Here is a 16,758-nt window from a genome sequence, read left to right as displayed (position 1 = left end):
CAGGTTGAAGAGCAGCCAATGTACGAGATCAACATCTACATGTACCTCTACTTTGTCATCTTCATCATTTTTGGCGCATTCTTCACCCTGAACCTCTTCATTGGTGTCATCATCGACAACTTCAACCAGCAGAAGAAAAAGATAAGTATTTTCTGGGTCCTGCAGCCACCGCTGCCTCCTGGAGCACACTGGTGCAGGATGGAGGGGAGCAGCATGGTCATGGGGTGAGGGGACCAGGGCCACCATGCCTGGGGCTCGGATGGACCCCAGGGCTCTTATCCATTAGTGGCTTCCTGCAGAGCGAACAAGGAGAGCTGGACAAATGGCACATGGGATTTTGTGTCCTGGCCATAGCATTTACGGAGGACTTCACCTATGGATGCAGAGGGAGGAGGCAAGGGAGGCTGTGTTTTCTGTTGCCTGTGCCACAGCAGGCACGGCTGTACACCTGTGGTGTCGCTTTTATTTTCTTTTCCCACCCCATGACCTTTTCTCATCATTTTTCCATGCATCAAGGAGAGACTCAACTTCTGCTTTCAAGCAAATAGCACAGGACTAACACCCCTGGGCAGCTGGAGGGGGGAGCAGGCAGAGGGTGGGTAACGCAGAGCACGTTGTTGGTGCTGAGCAAGGTCTGAAGCACACAGAGATGCTGCCTCAGTCCCAGCAGGATCTGGCCAGCAAGGAAGGGGTGAGCCCCAGCGTGGCATGGGGTTCCCCGCTCGCTGCAGCAGGCTGGGAGGCAGCATCTCAACTCTGCAGGAGGAAACCACAGCACTGGGGGTGAGCACCCATGGGTGCTGTGAATTGGGGGAAGCAGAAAAGGGCAAGCAGGGAGGAAGCAGGTTTCAGTGGGTCAGTGTGGCAGGCAACACCTGGTAGAAGCTTGGCTGGTGAGAGCTGGTTCCCTCCACTTGGTGAGAGGGAACATGGTCAGAGATGCTTGGTAGGAAGAGCTGAGTTCCTAAGACTAACAATGGTGATTCCCTTTATACTTTGGAGGCAAAGACATCTTCATGACAGAAGAGCAGAAGAAATACTATAATGCCATGAAGAAACTCGGCTCCAAGAAACCCCAGAAGCCCATCCCCAGGCCATCGGTATGTTGGGTTAATTGCCCTGGAGTGCAGTGGGGAGGGAGCACATCAAGCCACTAACTGTCCCAAAGCGAATAAGAACGGTGTCAGGAAGACCACTTGCCAGGGCAAGGAGCCAAATCCTGGCTCCCCATTGCTACTCTTCAGACAGGACCTTGCTAAGAGCTGGGGCTCCAGAAAAGGTTCATATCAGTCAACGTCCTTTGGGTCTGCTCTTCAGCCCTGGGTCTGCTGGCAAGGACAAGTGAGGGATCCCTTTTGCAGGGATTAGGGTTTTCTCCTAGCTCAGCTCCCGGTGCTTCTTTCAAAGGGAGTTAGACTTGGGGAAAGTTCAGCTTTCACCACTCCTAGAAGAGACACTGGTCCAGCCAATACATATGCAGTTGTGACTTGGGTTTGGTTTTGATAGCCCTGCTCAAGTGAGGCCTTTTCCCATGTGTTTATTTTTGCCCTGATGCATTAGCTGTGGATATAATTAGAAAGCAACTGTCCCCTGTGCCCACACCTCCTGACCGTGGTGTTACCAAGTGGGCTTCACCCTGCAAGGTACTGGGTATCCTCCTCCCATAGCTTTTGGGGCCATGAGACTTGCATACTGGCCACAATCCTGACGTTTCCTGCACTCTTTTAAATATGGTTCCTTCTTCTTTTTCTGTTGTGTCTTTGTTTTGTGTGTGTCTGTCCTGTGTTCCCACCTCACTTCTGGTTCTCCATCATCACCCACGTGGCCCTTATGGCAGAACAAGTTTCAAGGGATGGTGTTTGACTTCGTTACCAAGCAAGTGTTTGATATAACCATCATGATCCTGATTTGTCTTAACATGGTGACCATGATGGTGGAAACAGATGATCAAAGTGAATTCAAAACATCTGTCCTCTACAAGATCAACCTGATCTTCATCGTCGTCTTCACTGGAGAATGTGTGCTCAAAATGTTCGCCTTGCGCTACTACTACTTCACTATTGGCTGGAACATCTTTGACTTCGTGGTGGTCATCTTCTCCATCTTAGGTGGGTCGTGGACGGTTCCTCAGGGGTCCCACTGGATAACAAAGGGTGGAAATGGTCTGGCCGGTCCACAGCCAGCAAGCTGTCACTGGCCACCCCCTCACACCCACCCTTTGAGGAGGGCCAAGCCAACCAGACAAGACAGATGTGAGGCTACCCCATGTCACCAGGCAGGGGTGAAGGGCTGGGACTCTGGGTTCCCCTTGTGACATCACGGTGACACTGCCACGGTGACTGGCAATCCATGTTGCATGCCAGCATTTAACCTTTGGGTCTGTGCTCAGAGATATTTTTGAATACATTCCCTGTGCCACCCGCGGAGCAGAGTGCTGTGTGCCATTGAGGGTGGCCTCATCTGCCTCTATCTGCCCAACCCTGGCAGATGGAGTGGAGTAGCTCCACCTCACCTCCCTGTGTTGGCTGCAGAGCACAGCAAACTCACCTCTTCTTCATCCCTTCACAGGTATTGTTCTCTCTGACATCATAGAGAAGTACTTCGTATCACCCACCCTCTTCAGGGTCATCAGGCTGGCAAGGATTGGCCGTGTCCTCCGGCTGATCCGAGGGGCAAAAGGTATCCGGACTCTCCTCTTTGCTCTGATGATGTCCCTGCCTGCCCTTTTCAACATCGGCCTCCTGCTTTTCCTTGTCATGTTCATCTACTCCATCTTTGGGATGTCCAACTTTGCCTATGTGAAGAAGGAGGCGGGGATCGATGACATATTCAATTTCGAAACTTTTGGGAACAGCATGATCTGCCTCTTCCAGATCACCACGTCAGCTGGATGGGATGGCCTCCTCAGCCCAATCCTGAACAGTGGCCCTCCCGACTGCGACCCCAACTTGGAACACCCTGGCAGTTCGGTAAAAGGGGACTGTGGCAATCCATCCATCGGCATCTTCTTCTTCTGCAGCTACATCATCATTTCCTTTCTCATTGTGGTGAACATGTACATTGCCATCATCCTGGAGAACTTCAACGTGGCCACAGAGGAGAGCAGTGAACCCCTCTGTGAAGACGATTTTGAAATGTTTTATGAAACTTGGGAGAAGTTTGACCCGGATGCCACCCAGTTCATTGCATACAGCACCTTGTCTGACTTTGTAGACACCTTACAGGAGCCACTCAAAATTCCCAAACCAAACAAGATCAAGCTAATCACCATGGATCTACCAATGGTTGCTGGGGACAAAATCCACTGCCTGGATATCCTCTTTGCTCTGACTAAGGAAGTGCTGGGAGACTCGGGAGAGATGGATGCCTTGAAGGCCACCATGGAGGAGAAGTTCATGGCTGCAAACCCCTCAAAGGTTTCCTATGAACCCATCACCACCACTCTGAAAAGGAAACAAGAGGAAGTTTGTGCTACAAAAATCCAGAGGGCTTTCCGGAGACACCTCCTGAGGCGCTCGGTGAAGCAGGCATCCTACATGTACAGGCGCAGTAAGGACGAGGATGACCTGAGAGAGGACGCACCCGAGAAGGAAGGTCTGATCGCCACCAAAATGCACGATATGTATGGGAACAGTGGGACAGATGTGGATACGGCCCCTGCCTTTGGTCTTGCACCCATTCCCAGCTCAGAGACTCAAGATGCTCCTGGCGAAGCAAAAGCATGGGATAAGGAACGCGTTGTGAAAGAGTCGCTGGTGTAACAGAAAGAGGTTTCCATCTCTCACCCAGCCTTACAAGACTTCATTTGTATCTCCTTTTCAAGAGCTCTTCCATACAATACACAGATCAAGAGATCTTAGATATTGCTAATTTCAGTTATTTCAAGTAGACACCTTAACTTTCAAAGCAGGATCTCTTACCAATCCTGGATTTACAGCTCACTGCACTTAAGAAAAATATTAAACTCTTTGTGAGAATTAAACGTGAAATCTATCTGTTGTTGGTGAAAGAGAAACATTTTAGTTTTGAAATGATCTCATCATGGTAACGATGTTTTTCAGATACTAACAAACGAGTATGGCTGTCCTTTTACTTAAAGTAATTATTTATTAATGTTATTTCACAATTAAGATATTTTCTTGTATATTATTCTTCCAGAATGCAGCCCAGTAGCCAGTGAAAGATGAGCCAAGTGAAATAACATTTAGAATAATTACAGAAAAGTCAAGGTTTTGTGAACAAAAATCTCCAATGTCTTAAAGTAGCACCTTTCTTTTGAATATTTGAATAAGCTTTATGGATTATTTTTTTTTGTTATGTACAGAGAAAGTGCAATTATGTCTTAAAGATTTGTTTGCATAGCCAAAACAAAGCATCTGCAGATATGTTCTCAGGGTTAAATATCAGGTTTTAAAGGTCTCTGAATATGTGTTGACATCATAAATCATTCAGGTCTCTACGGTACGAATGTAAATGGTATTTATATTCATGCTTCTCTGTTTTCCCGTTTCGTCCAGATTTTGTGGCAGGAAAGCAATGGACAAAGGTAGGGTTTGGAGAACCTCCTCCGAGAATCCCCAGTCCTTGTAATAAAACTCTGTAGGGTTTCTTTAGGGAGGTTGTAGTGGAGCGGGAGTCGGTCTCTTCTCCCAGGCAACCAGCGATAGGACAAGAGGACACAGCCTTAAGCTTCGCCAGGGGAGGTTCAGGTTGGACATCAGGAAGCATTTCTTCTCAGCAAGGGTCATTAGCCATTGGAAGGGGCTGCCCAGGGAGGTGGTGGAGTCACCATCTCTGGAGGGGTTTAAGAAAAGCCTGGACATGGCACTTAGTGCCCTGGTCTAGTTGCCATGGTGGTGTCAGGGCAATGGTTGGAGTCGATGATGCCAGAGGGCTCTTCCAACCTGATTGATTCTGTGATTCTGTGATTCTTCAAGCCCCATAGCAAGAAGAAATGTCCCACTGGAGCACTCTTAGCGTTAATTAACGAGACGCATCCCTGGGGATTGGAGCAGGTCTTTGAACGGTCCTTGCAATGAGCTGCTTCAACAGGGTCCCTTAGATCCCATGGGCCACCAAACACCAGTGGCCTTAATGCAATGAATGCTCCCACCGGGATGTAAATCCCCAAATACTCAGGCAGAGCATCCTTCCCTTGGCTGGGGCTCTGGAGAGGACCTGGTGGCACGTGCCAAGGTGCCTGCAGAGCCTGATGGAGCCGGGCAGGATCTCACCAGGACACCTCCTGGCAAAGGAGGGTTTTCCCAGGGTGGGGAAGGGTTTTACTGTTCTTTAAACAGGTGGGCAAAAGGAAAGTGAATCAAGAAAAATGTGTAAAAGACCCAGAGTTCATCTCTGGATCGACTTCTGCCTTCAAAAAGGAAAAAAAAAACCTCTTGAGATCAAAACAAACATGAACCAAAACCTCTTCCAGTTAAAACAAGGGCTGCTTCTTGAAGCTAAAGGGTCTGTCTTTTTTTTATTATTATAATAATCTTTTTTTTCTTTCTTTCTTGGGCTGATTTTGGCACCGAGGGTTCCGGATGCCCCATGTTCAGGCTAGCCAGGAGCAGTGCTGAGCTTGCTTGCATCCCCGTGCTGTCGGCCAGGCGGCAGAGCCAGGCTCGCTCTGCTCATCCCGTAGCGTTGTGCTTTCATTTCCACGTTGCGTAGGGCGATGCTCCCTGGAACAGGAGCCTGAGCTGCTTTAAAGGGCGTTTGCGTGGGAAGCATCCGTGGCACAGCGGTTTCCAGCCTGGATTGTGGTTCACAATCAATGCTGCTTGTACGTACGTGTTGTTGGTGATGGAAAAAATGCCGAGGAGCAGGATTCGTGTGAGCTAAAGCCATTTTTCTTTGTATATTTCTTAAAATAAACAACTGTAAAGGGTATATTATTGCAATACTGAATGCGTTGCTGTGTGTTAGAGGGAAAAATGTTTTCCCTGCCCCTGGGAGGGGTAAATGCCTCCACCCTTTGCTCCAGGGCAGATATGGGGAGCCCCTGTGCATGGCCTTGGGTGGATCTGCCATCATCAGCAGGACTTGGTGGTCCCATCCTGCATGAGACGCCCTGGTCTGCCTCCCCCCGGCACCTCGAACCCAGCCCAGACCCCAGAGCTTCTGCTCTCCTTGTGGGCAAGGGCCCTGGAGCCCTTGGTGCCTCACAGCAATGAGCCCTGACTCCAGGAGCTGTAGGTGATGCTGCTGCAGGTCCTACCAAGGAGAGAGGTGGGCTTGGAGGAGGTGCAGACCCCCTGAGCTGCCCCATGCTGGGCTCTGTGGGGCCAAACCTGCCCCACCAGCCACGCGGGAGCAGTTCAGCGTCATGGGGAGAAGGCAGCGGTGGGCGAAGGAGGTTTCTGCGTCAACGTGTGGCTGGAGGAGGAGCCACCTCTGGGACCTGCTGACATCCCCGAGGGCCACGGCATGGCCTCGCTGCTGTGTTTTTGCTACTGCTCTCAGGGCTGGTGTAATTCAAGTTGAGCATCGTGGTACCCACGCAGGCGGGGGGCTGGAGGGAGGAGGTGGCTTGACGCACCGTCCCTGTCCTCCTGCGGCACCGAAAGGACAATGGTGAAACCCAAGCCCCGATGAATAGGAATGGGCTGGGGAAGGGCGCAGCTGCCTGGCAGAAGCTCTGCCTCACCCCCAGGGCATGGTCCCACCACCTCTGCAGGCTAGGGAGCCAGCATAGCCCAGGGGAAAGGACGTGGGGACACGGGACCTTCCCTGTGAGACCATCAGGTCTCTCTGTGTCTGATGCCACTGGGTACTGCAAGCACAGGGGACTTCAAGGGGAGACCGAGCCCCTCTGGATCAGGTCTATGCCTGTCTGAGGGTGCCAAGGAGCCTGCGGGCAGCCCAGTGGGGTAATTTGGCCACCATCACTGCAAACCCACTTTAGTTTATGCCCTGCTCCCAGTTTTACCCCAAGAGGCTTTTCCAGGCGCCTCCAGCATCTCTGCCTCACTCATCACCGCTCCTCTATCCAGCCCCAGGGCTTGACAAAAATCCCTCCTGTGCTTGCAGCACATGGGCATCCCCCGTTGCTTTTGCCTTGCCGGGATGTCATGGCCAGACTGTGCTTTTCCAGCAAGACCAGGGGTGCTGGCAGCAAGGACTCGGCAGCACAGCCCCAACGTACAGCACCGTGCACGGCACGACCTGCCTGCTCTACCAGGAGAAGGCACCTCTCCATCATCTCTCTTTCCATCCTGGGGCTAGTCTTTCTCTGGCAAACTTTATTTCTCCTCTTTCTTGCTTCATGTCCCCTCGCATACAAGGGAAGGGTCAGGCCGGTTCCCAGCAGCTGCTGCCGGATGCTCAGAACCGGTAGAAAACCACCAAACCTGCAGAAAGTGAAGGTTTGGGGAGGCCCCAGGCAAAGACACCCGGGCTCTGGGGACCAACATGGCTGGCAAGAGTACTCAAAGGTGTTTTCACATGGAGTTACAGTTCAGTGCTCTCCCGCAGCCGGTAAGGCACGGCACGGAGGGAAACCGTATTTCTGTGGCAGAGCAAAGGGGGACAAAGCTCCCCTTGGGGTGCCATGTTGCGCTGCCCCAGGGACTGGCTGTCTCCAGAGGACTCACAGAGAAGGGTCTCAGCCATGGCAAATGGAGTGTGGAGGAAGAGCGGGCATGGCTGGCACCAAGGGAGGTGACACCTCATTTTGGCCATCTCTCTTCTCTTCTAGATTTCACCTGTCCCTGGAAGGGCGGCTGCAGGGACGCTCTGGGATGCTGGGGAGGGGAGCTGGGGGACCGATCCCATTGTACCCTGCAATGAGCGGAGAGGAGAAACCCCACAAACATCCCCTCTTCCCACCCCGTTCCTGCTCCAACTCTTGCAACCAGCCCAGGGCCAACCCCTGCAGAGCTAAACACCCCATGGGGGATCTGCCCCTGAGGGTCACCCCCATCCTCTACCCCTCCAGGGATGCAGCAGTGCCGGCGGTCCCATTCTGCTCCCTGGGCACATCCCCTGTGCTCAGGTCAGCTTTTGCATCACCCAAGCACTTTGTAGATGGGCTCATTTCCAGTTCGGGTGCAGACCCACACCAGTTGTGGCCACCTCCATCAAATAATGTCACCATGACGAGCACAACCTGGGGACACGAGGCTGGACGGTGCCCAGGGCGCAGGCACCGGCCGCCCCAGCGTCTGCGCCGCATTCAAAACCAGCCCCCGAGGGGAAAGTCCCCATTGAGGAGGATTTACATGAGCAGGAAAGGGGCCGTCTCACGTAGCAGCAGCTTTGCCATTTTTAGGTACAGAAGCCAAACCAGTCGGAGCGGCCGCTGTGTTTTGCTGCAACGAGGGCCGGCGACTGGATGGTTCCCCGCCGTTGGCAGTGAGAGATGGCTGATCTGTGCTGGAGGCTCTGGGTGCTCCAGGCAAACCTCTGGCTGGTGGCTCTGCTCACAGGTAGGCTTCAAACACGGGCTTTACATGTCAGAGCAGAGAAACGTGCGCCCAGGCGATGTGTCGGCATGTGTCCCTTGCTTGGTGCGATGAGGGACTTCACCCAGGTCCAACTTTAAAGTAATTCATTTTTGCAATTTGATTTAATTTTCAACTTTGCAATTGCAGCTCTCGGTCCTGCTTTGTGCAGGAAATCAGCCCCGGGTGCAGCAGAGCCAGGGAGGACCCAGCGGGGCTCAGGGCTTGACACCTGCGGTTTGGGTTTTGCTTCCCATTGGGGCGCGGGGATGGGACGCGTCGGTCTTGCCCCACAACCCAGCAGCTTTCTGGGGAAGTCAACTGGCCTCGGTGGGAGCCCGGTGCAGAGCGGGTGCGGAGCCTGCCTGGCTGCGGTTGCAGGTGGCAGGAAAGAAGGGTGGTTGGGTTTGTTTTTTCACCGTTTATTGCTCTCAGAGACCTGAGGATGGGGCCAGCACATCGCTGAGGCCACGGCCAAGCCACGTCCCTTTGCTCCATGGGGTTCAGTGCCCGGGAGCAGAGGAAAAATGAGAGGAAAAAAGCTTTTGGTTGTGCTTTGTGGGTCCTGTGTGAACATCCCTGTGCTGTTCCCTTTGCATGCCCATGGAGAAGCAGCAGCTAAACCCAAGACACAGCTCCTGTCCCCTTCAAACCCCTCTTGCTTGGTGCAGGGACACCCAGAAAAACCTGCAGCAGATCCTACCCTCAGCTACGGAAAATTGTGCCCTCAGAAGAAAGGGCATTTAAAGGGTTTCTGTTGGGTGGCCACCCACGTCCAGCATGGATTTGAGGTCACAGGGTTTCATCCTGGCTCTTATGGTGGCTTTGAGGGAGGAGAGTGGAAGCTCAGCCCACCCTTGGTTGCAATGGAAATCTTGGCTTTGAAAGGTGTGAGGGTTTTCAGGGTGAGGGATCAGCCCAGTCTTCTTTTAGAAACATGAACAAGACATGAAGAGCAAAGCCCTGTGTCCCGGCTGGCCAGCAGGACCACAGCCAGCAGGGACACATACCCAACGCACAGGCCAGACAAGGCGCATCGCCCCAGCTCGGAAAAAAAATGAAATGAGGCTGGAGAGGAAAGATTTCCTGCAGAGACGTAGGTGCTGGAGGTGAACTGGGAAGCACAGACCTGGAAGAGGCTGTGGGGCAGGGAGGGGAGCCCACAGCTGAGCCAGGACGTCCCTGCCGAGCTGCTGTTCGGGGCAGGAAGGTCTGCAGCGGCGTAGCAAGGCTCACGGCAAAGCTCAGGCTGGGGAACTGAACCTTCCTTCTTCTTCTTGGAGGGGGTTTTGCTGCTGCCCCAACGTGCTGGGAGGTGGTGCAGCCCCCGCCTCCATGCCAGCTTCCCCACGGTGGGGTTTGGCAAACATTCATCGAGCGGATGGAGCTGGGCACCGAAGCGGTGCGGTAAACAGGGCTGGTGCTTCCTGCCCAGCTGCAGCAAGAGGAAACGAGGCACAGGGGCACCGGAGCTGCGGGCAGGGGCACCCATGGGTGCTGGGGGGGGTCCCTGCCTCACCCTGCTTCCTGCACTGCATCGCAGGTCCCACAGCTCCGTCCAGCCCTTGTCCCGGGGGGGTGCATGGTCCTGGGGTCTGAGAACCACCCCTTGGCCATCACGGGGCTCCAAGCCTGGGGAAGCCCCGGCAGGGAAAGTGTTTCTGGTTGATTCAGAAAACAGAGAGTGTAAATAAAGAGGCGAGAGTCTGTCTGGACCCTTTCTGAAAGGTGCCAGCCTGGGGGAATATTAATAGCAAAGGTGGGTTTCACTGGGACATCAATCAGAATGCGGCTTAGAGAAAACTCAGAAGATGGGATGGAAACAGAAGGGTTTGCACCCAAACCTCTGCTGCACCGTGTCCTCTGAGCGGGGCTCTGCTTGATGCTCCCAAGCGCTCCATCCCATACAGGATGGGCATGAAGGACCCATGGTACGTGCCATCCCATGTGGGACATCCTACATGGGCTTGTCCTACATGGGCTTGTCCTACATGAGCTCTTGGCCACTGTCTCAGGCCCCTCTCCTGTCTTGCAGGTGGGATCTCAGCAGACAAGAACACCACCACGAACAGCACAGGTAACCTCTCCGATCCGTTGGGCTCTTCCCTATATGTGTCCCCAGGGTCCCTCCCATCCCTGTTGGCTATGCCACGAAGGTGCCAGTCCCCTGTAGAGTTGGAGATGTCCCATCACCCACAGGCCTTCTCCGTCACAAAGGCAATTCCCACACTGTGACCTCCTCTGTTTCCCCAGCCCTGCACCTTGCTTTCCCTCTGCAAAGCTGAATCTATTTTTGTCTTTCATAAGAACACACACGTTCTTCCTCTGCGTTTGCAGAGCACGTTGCATGAACAAGCCATGCCGTGGGACCAGGCCCTGGGCTCACGCACACAGCGCTTGCGCCATTCCCACCCGTGGGGTATTAGGCAGGAACTCTGCAACCCACACGAGCCCTCAAACTCACCAGCTCTCAAACCAAAACACGGGCAAAAATACAAAATACAGCAAAATGAAAAAAATATGGAAGCATGAGAGAAGCCAGCTGGGGAGATGGGTCTGTCCTAGCAAAGCCTCCGTGCCAGCACGGGCTGTAATTTTGGAGCTGGGACTAACGAGATGTACAAAGAGAGGGGTGGGAGCAGCAAAAAAAAATATCCCAGTGAAGCCGTTCCCACAGAAAACTGGAGTTTCCATGAGAAGCATGTTTTCACCAAAAGGTTCTGATTTCTACCCCAGACGACGATGATTCACCAAACCAAAGCTGAATGCTCAGAAGCAGTTTAATCCATGAAAATGGGAAGCTCTTGGCCTGGGAAATGCTGGGGGGGGGTCTCATGGGAGCAGCTTTTCCGACACTCTGGGTCCTTGCTCGCCGTGACCACCCATGTCCCCTGGCAGGCAGCGGGTGCCCCATGGTGCAGCAGAACCTGCGCTACGTGGGGGCCAAGAAGAACACGCCTGTCCACTTCGTCTGCTACTCCGAGGAGCCCCATAACTTGCAGTGGTACAAAACGACGGAGGACGGTGATGTCCTCTACGAGCTGGCCCACAGCACCTCCCGCTACAGCATCGAGAGGAAAGACAACTTCATCAACTTCACCATCTTCAGGATCAACTACGAGGACAATGGCATCTACGTGTGTGACAGCAAGAACCTCATGGCGGAGAACAAGCGGCCGCACTCGTGTGGGACAGAGCTGAGAGTCATGGGTGAGTGGGAGCTCTCCATCCTCCATACACCCCAGGAGATGCTCTTTCTCCTTCTCTCACCCTTTCCCCCTCCATGTGAACCCCACATCATGCTCCTATGCACCCACCTCTCCCCATGCTGGTAGGACCCCTTCAGATACGACTGTAGACACTCCAGGGCACTGCAGAGGTTTCTTTGCTCGTTGTCAGCCACTGAGAAGCAGGATAGAACCCCCCTGGTTTGCCCTGGCACCTCCATCCCACAGAAATACACCCCAGGGACTGCATTCCCCTAATAAATCAGATTTTTCCTGGTTCTGGCTAGTGGTGGGTCCTGCCCAAGGTGTCTCATCCCAGAGCTTGTCCCTGCTGCCAACCCCAGAGGCAGTTTGCAATGCTCTGGTCTTTCCCAAGGGGGAGGGCATGTCACCCTGGTCCCCCCCAATCCGCTCTTGCTGACACACAAACCTGTGGCCATGCCAAGCTCGTCCCCATTCCCCGGGAGCCTGGCACGGAGGTGGGACTTGGGGCTCTCCCTGTGCTGCTGCTCCCAGGTCACAGCAACATCCAGCAGATCCAGAACAGGAACACCCTGAAAGATGCCATCATCATCATCCAGTCCATCCTGCTGGTCGTCTTCATCAGCGTCCCCGTGCTCCTCTTCCTAGATAAAGTAAGTGACAACGTCTCCAGCAGTGGGGGTGTCCCACAGCCATGTCCTGCATCCTGGGCAGGACACTGCTAGGGATGAGGATGGGCAGGCACTGGGTTTGGGGCGGTTGCATGGGAGCATGGCCAGCTACAGTGGGAAATAAGCATCTAAAATTGGGTGTGGGGGCCTGCCTGGATTTGCCTGTGGAAGCAGTGGAACCTGGCATGGGGAGACAAGGCTGGGGACAGGGCACAGAGGATCCTGGTGGGTGCTGGTGACACTCAACCTGTGACTCTCCTCTCCATAGGGTGAAGGCAAGGGAAGCCCGGAGGAGGACCACACCTATGAGGTAATGCTGCATTAATTATAGAAATACCCCTGTAATAGCAACCTGAGCCTTGAAATAGCCGGTTTGCCCTTGCTGGGTGTCTGTGGGGCACCACCAGCCCTCACAGGGCACATCAGGGCATCGTCCTCCCAAGTGCTTGTTGCACATCAGCCCTATAGAGCTGCCTGTAAAACCAAGCCAAGCTCTGAGCACACCCAGCCATCTATCTCCATGTTCTCCCCTCTCATAAGCTGCCCCAGTCTCTGGTGGAACAGCCTGGAGATGGGTCCCCACGTGAAGGTCCCAAGGGGGGATGTGCTGTGGCCAAAGCCATGGTCCCCCTCCCATGTCTCAACCTCCTCCTTCTTGGCGCAGGGCCTGGAGGTGGAGCAGATGGCCACCTACGAGGACATCACTCCTTTCCGGGACGTGAAGGCCAAGTGGACAGTTGGGGAGCATCCGGGTGAGGAGTAAGGGGTCCTGCACCCACCGCCAGGCTGGCACCGGTGGCACAGCTCCCTGCCAGCACCCTGCCGGCACCCGCCGGGACGGGCCCCCGTCTCCTGCCCTGGACCATGGCTCTGACAGGCACCTGGATCCCGGGCTGCAATCCCAGGCTGCGAACCACCTCCAGCAGCCTTGTGCGGAGCTCGGGTCCTGCTGCCCTTGGGTGCTCGCTTTGCCATGTCTGGGCTGTGCCCACCAAGGCTGCCTGCCCCAGCTGTCACGCTCACCACCCCGCTGATGAACCCCTAAAGCCTATGTAGAAATTAGGAGTCACCTGCAGTCCCCCCAGTAGCAAACTGGCCCCAAACCCTGGGCAGCCCCACACCACAGTGCTGAGCTCCTGCGTGGTTAATGCAATGGAAGTATCAGGGCAGGTGGTGGGTCTCCTCCAGCCCCACCATCCCTGAGAAGGAGAGGACCAGGCATGATCACTCTCCATGCTGCAAGGACCCTTCTGGGCTGCAAGACCCCGCTGCAGCCCTGGCAGAGGAGCCGAGGTGAGCAGCACCACATGGGTGTTATAAGAAGTGGATTTTGGGCCATTGTTTAGCTCTCAAGCCATGGACATGTCCAGCAGGCCAAGCTGGCAGTGGTCTGAGATGGAGGATCCTCCAAAAGCATCTCTTTCTCCCCAAAGACTACAGGAAAAGCTGGGGAGACAGCTCTCTTGCACAAGTCTTGCTCCTCTCCAGGCAAGAGCTGGCCCATGTCACAAGGATATCCCCTTGGTGAGGGACATGTGTGACCACAGAACCTATGGGAAAGATGTAAATTGTGGGACACAAATGTCCAACTGCTTTTTGAAGTCCTAATAAAGGTAATGGGTAAATTCACATCCTGCTCCGTCCTGCCATGCCTGGTCTGATGGTGTCCTGTAACCTTGATGCCAGGGTCGGTGGGATGCCTTGGGAATAAGGAATAGCTTTTCATGCATCCAGCTTAGCTAGAAACCAAACTTCACCTCGTCATGGCCCCAAGCACACGCCGGGATGTAAAGCTGAGAGCAGCTATGGGCTCTGCTGGAAGCTCTCGCTGAGCGCACACGGGGGGACCTCCACGGTCCCAAGACGTCAGCTTGGGATGAGAGACAAAGACCATCACCAGGAACTGAAGCAGGAGAACAGGACCCACGGCCAGGAACTCCGCTCCCAGCTACATCTGGTCTTGCAAAAAAGCTAAAAAACATCTGGAGAGGAACAGAGCGGCACTAATTGGTTTTGTTAATAGAAACTATTTTGGTACGGCAGCAGCAGCCACGTGGGTGATGGGGCTCAGGGCACCCAACACCAGGGCTCGAGGAGTCCGGAGAGGCACGGTCAGCACAACACGGTGGGTTTGGTGGCTTTGGCTGGACAAGGCAGGACAAAGGGGTGATGAGGACTGTGGGGCTGAAAGTCAGTCCCCTCCCGGAGAGCCCAGGGCCCCTGCGCCCCTGTGGCTCACAACATTTTGGGCCCCAAGGAGAAGAAGACAGGACCGCTCTGCTTCCCAAAACAGCCAGCAGAAAAGGGAGGGTAAAATCGTCAGCAAACAGGGCTTTTCAGCAGGGAACAGGATGGTTCTTGTTCAGTAGTAAACCACCATCATGGAAAACTGGAATTCAATCTAAATAGAACAAATCCAGCATTTTAAGGTTGATTTTTATTAGTTAAATAAAACTATCCCAAATTGGTTGCATGCACATGTATATAAACGTTACTTAAACATGTTTTACTTATAAAATCGATTAATTAAAGAAAGGAGTATTCACAGCGAGAGAAGTGACCTGGCTGTTCCCTGTTTCCATGTTTGCCAAGATTTTAGGGCTAGCCGAGCTCAGCCCTCCGTGCCTTGTTTTCAGAAGAGGAAGGCAAGTTTTCCAGCCTTCCCACCTCCCAACTGCTTTCTCAGCTCTGCGTAAAAAACTCGGTCAACCGACTTAACCGAATGATAGGAAAATAAGGAGAATCTGCTGTTTGCACCTGGAAAGGAAGGCACTGATCTCAAAAGCAGTTTCATGGAAACACAGAATCAATGAGGTTGGAAGAGCCCTCTGAGATCATCGAGTCCAACCATTGCCCTGACACCACCATGTCAACTAGACCAGGGCACTAAGTGCCATGGCCAGTCTTTTCTTAAACCCCTCCAGAGATGGTGACTCCACCACCTCCCTGGGCAGCCCCTTCCAATGGCTAATGACCCTTGCTGAGAGGAAATGCTTCCTAATGTCCAACCTGACCCTCCCCTGGCGAAGCTTGAGGCTGTGTCCTCTTGTCCTATCGCTAGTTGCCTGGGAGAAACCCAACTAATGGGTTTCAGTGACCCCAGTTCCACTCTGCCGCTTGGTCACCCTCTTAGCCCAGGGCTTTGGCTTCCTTTAAATTGTCAGAAGCAAAGAAATATTTCTGTAGTGTTCGTGTTTTATTTTAAATGCTCATTTTCTAGGGAGCCTAGAGACAGGGTTTGTTGTAATTTTGTACTGAGACAGGTTTGTATTTAAAATGCATTTCATGTAAATAAATATATTTGAGTATACAAAGTCCAGGCTCTGTATTTTGTCCCAGTTTGTGTCCCTACCATCAGCAGGCAGACAGAGTGGGTCGCAGTCCTGGATTTTTTCAGCCTCATCTTAAGAAATGGGTTCAGTGAAACTGAGCAGTTCTAGTTCCAGCAAATAAAACCCATCAAAAGAATATTTACCTTCCGAGCAGTGAGCTAGCAGACGTAGTCAACCGTCACTTAAAGCCTCCCTCAACCGTGTCGTTGCCCACTGAAGTGCAGAGCCTGGGCTGTGGGCCAGCTCCTCGGTCAGGTTCCCTGGTTGCAGCTCACCCATCATCTTGGGAATCACAGAATCAATCAGAATCAGCCAATGAGGTTGGAAGAGCCCTCTGGGCTCATCGACTCCAACCATTGCCCTGACACCACCATGGCAACTAGACCATGGCACTAAGTGCCATGGCCAGTCTTTTCTTCAACCCCTCCAGGGATGGTGACTCCACCACCTCCCTGGGCAGTCCCTTCCAATCGCTAATGACCCTTGCTGAGAAGAAGTGCTTCCTAATGTCCAACCTGAACCTCCCCTGGCGAAGCTTGAGGCTGTGTCCTCTTGTCCTATCGCCGGTTGCCTGGGAGAAGAGGCCAACTCCCACTACAACCTCCCTTCAGGTAGTTGTAGACTGCACTAAGGTCACCTCTGAGCCTCCTCTTCTCCAGGCTAAACACCCCCAGCTCCCTCAGCCGTTCCTCGTAGGTCAGACCCTCCAGACCCTTCACCAGCTTGGTGAAGGGAAGGTCCTCTCCACACAACCACCCCTGGCTGGGGGGTCAGGAGGACCCAGGGAGCAGACAGTCCTGCAAGGAAAGTTGTTTCACTTGTTTAGATGCTGCTGGTGATGCTCAGGGTGAAGCGGGTGGACGCGGGACCACCTTGAAGAGAATTGAGGTGGTTTTTTTTTTCTCTTTCAAAAAAAAAAAGAAAAGGAACTTGGAAACTACCGAGTGTCACGCTGCCTTACGAGATGCTACTTTGGGTCGCAAACGCAGGCGTTTGAAAGCTAGAAAAATGCCAAGCTGATATTTGAGAGCTGCTTATGCAACTGTAGTTCTGCCAGTGGCATGTGTTTGCCCAGCCCAGCATTTCCCAGTCACGCACTGCC

The 16,758-nt window shown here is 53.4% G+C and overlaps 2 protein-coding genes across 7 annotated transcripts in view; both read left to right on the top strand.

Moving 5' to 3' along the window:
* The window catches only part of SCN4A (sodium voltage-gated channel alpha subunit 4), a 49,872-nt gene extending 43,980 nt beyond the window's left edge, over positions 1 to 5,892 (top strand). For all 5 annotated transcript variants that reach the window (XM_068418730.1, XM_068418731.1, XM_068418728.1 and 2 more), the window contains exons 23-26: positions 4 to 141; positions 996 to 1,100; positions 1,838 to 2,108; positions 2,569 to 5,892. In XM_068418730.1, coding sequence (XP_068274831.1) covers positions 4 to 141; positions 996 to 1,100; positions 1,838 to 2,108; positions 2,569 to 3,761 — 1,707 coding nt within the window. In that variant the 3' untranslated portion in view covers positions 3,762 to 5,892. The remainder of the gene's footprint in view (positions 1 to 3; positions 142 to 995; positions 1,101 to 1,837; positions 2,109 to 2,568) is intronic.
* A 2,414-nt stretch (positions 5,893 to 8,306) lies between these two features.
* On the top strand, positions 8,307 to 15,509 carry CD79B (CD79b molecule). 2 transcript variants are annotated; one of them, XM_068418718.1, is made up of 6 exons: positions 8,307 to 8,429; positions 10,480 to 10,521; positions 11,343 to 11,654; positions 12,188 to 12,306; positions 12,593 to 12,634; positions 12,989 to 15,509. In XM_068418718.1, the coding sequence occupies exons 1-6, from the start codon at positions 8,363 to 8,365 to the stop codon at positions 13,085 to 13,087; spliced, it is 681 nt and encodes a 226-aa protein (XP_068274819.1). In that variant the 5' UTR covers positions 8,307 to 8,362; the 3' UTR covers positions 13,088 to 15,509. The 2 variants fall into 2 exon arrangements, with proteins under 2 accessions (XP_068274819.1, XP_068274818.1); XM_068418717.1 differs by lacking the exons at positions 8,307 to 8,429; positions 10,480 to 10,521 and having other exon boundaries at positions 11,100 to 11,654.
* The last annotated feature ends 1,249 nt before the right edge of the window (positions 15,510 to 16,758 follow it).

The sequence above is a fragment of the Nyctibius grandis genome, chromosome 26 (assembly GCF_013368605.1).
Source record: "Nyctibius grandis isolate bNycGra1 chromosome 26, bNycGra1.pri, whole genome shotgun sequence".
NCBI classification, from domain to species: domain Eukaryota; kingdom Metazoa; phylum Chordata; class Aves; order Nyctibiiformes; family Nyctibiidae; genus Nyctibius; species Nyctibius grandis.
The sequence above is the reverse complement of the archived record's forward strand: the minus strand, read 5'-3'. Positions and strand labels throughout refer to the sequence as shown.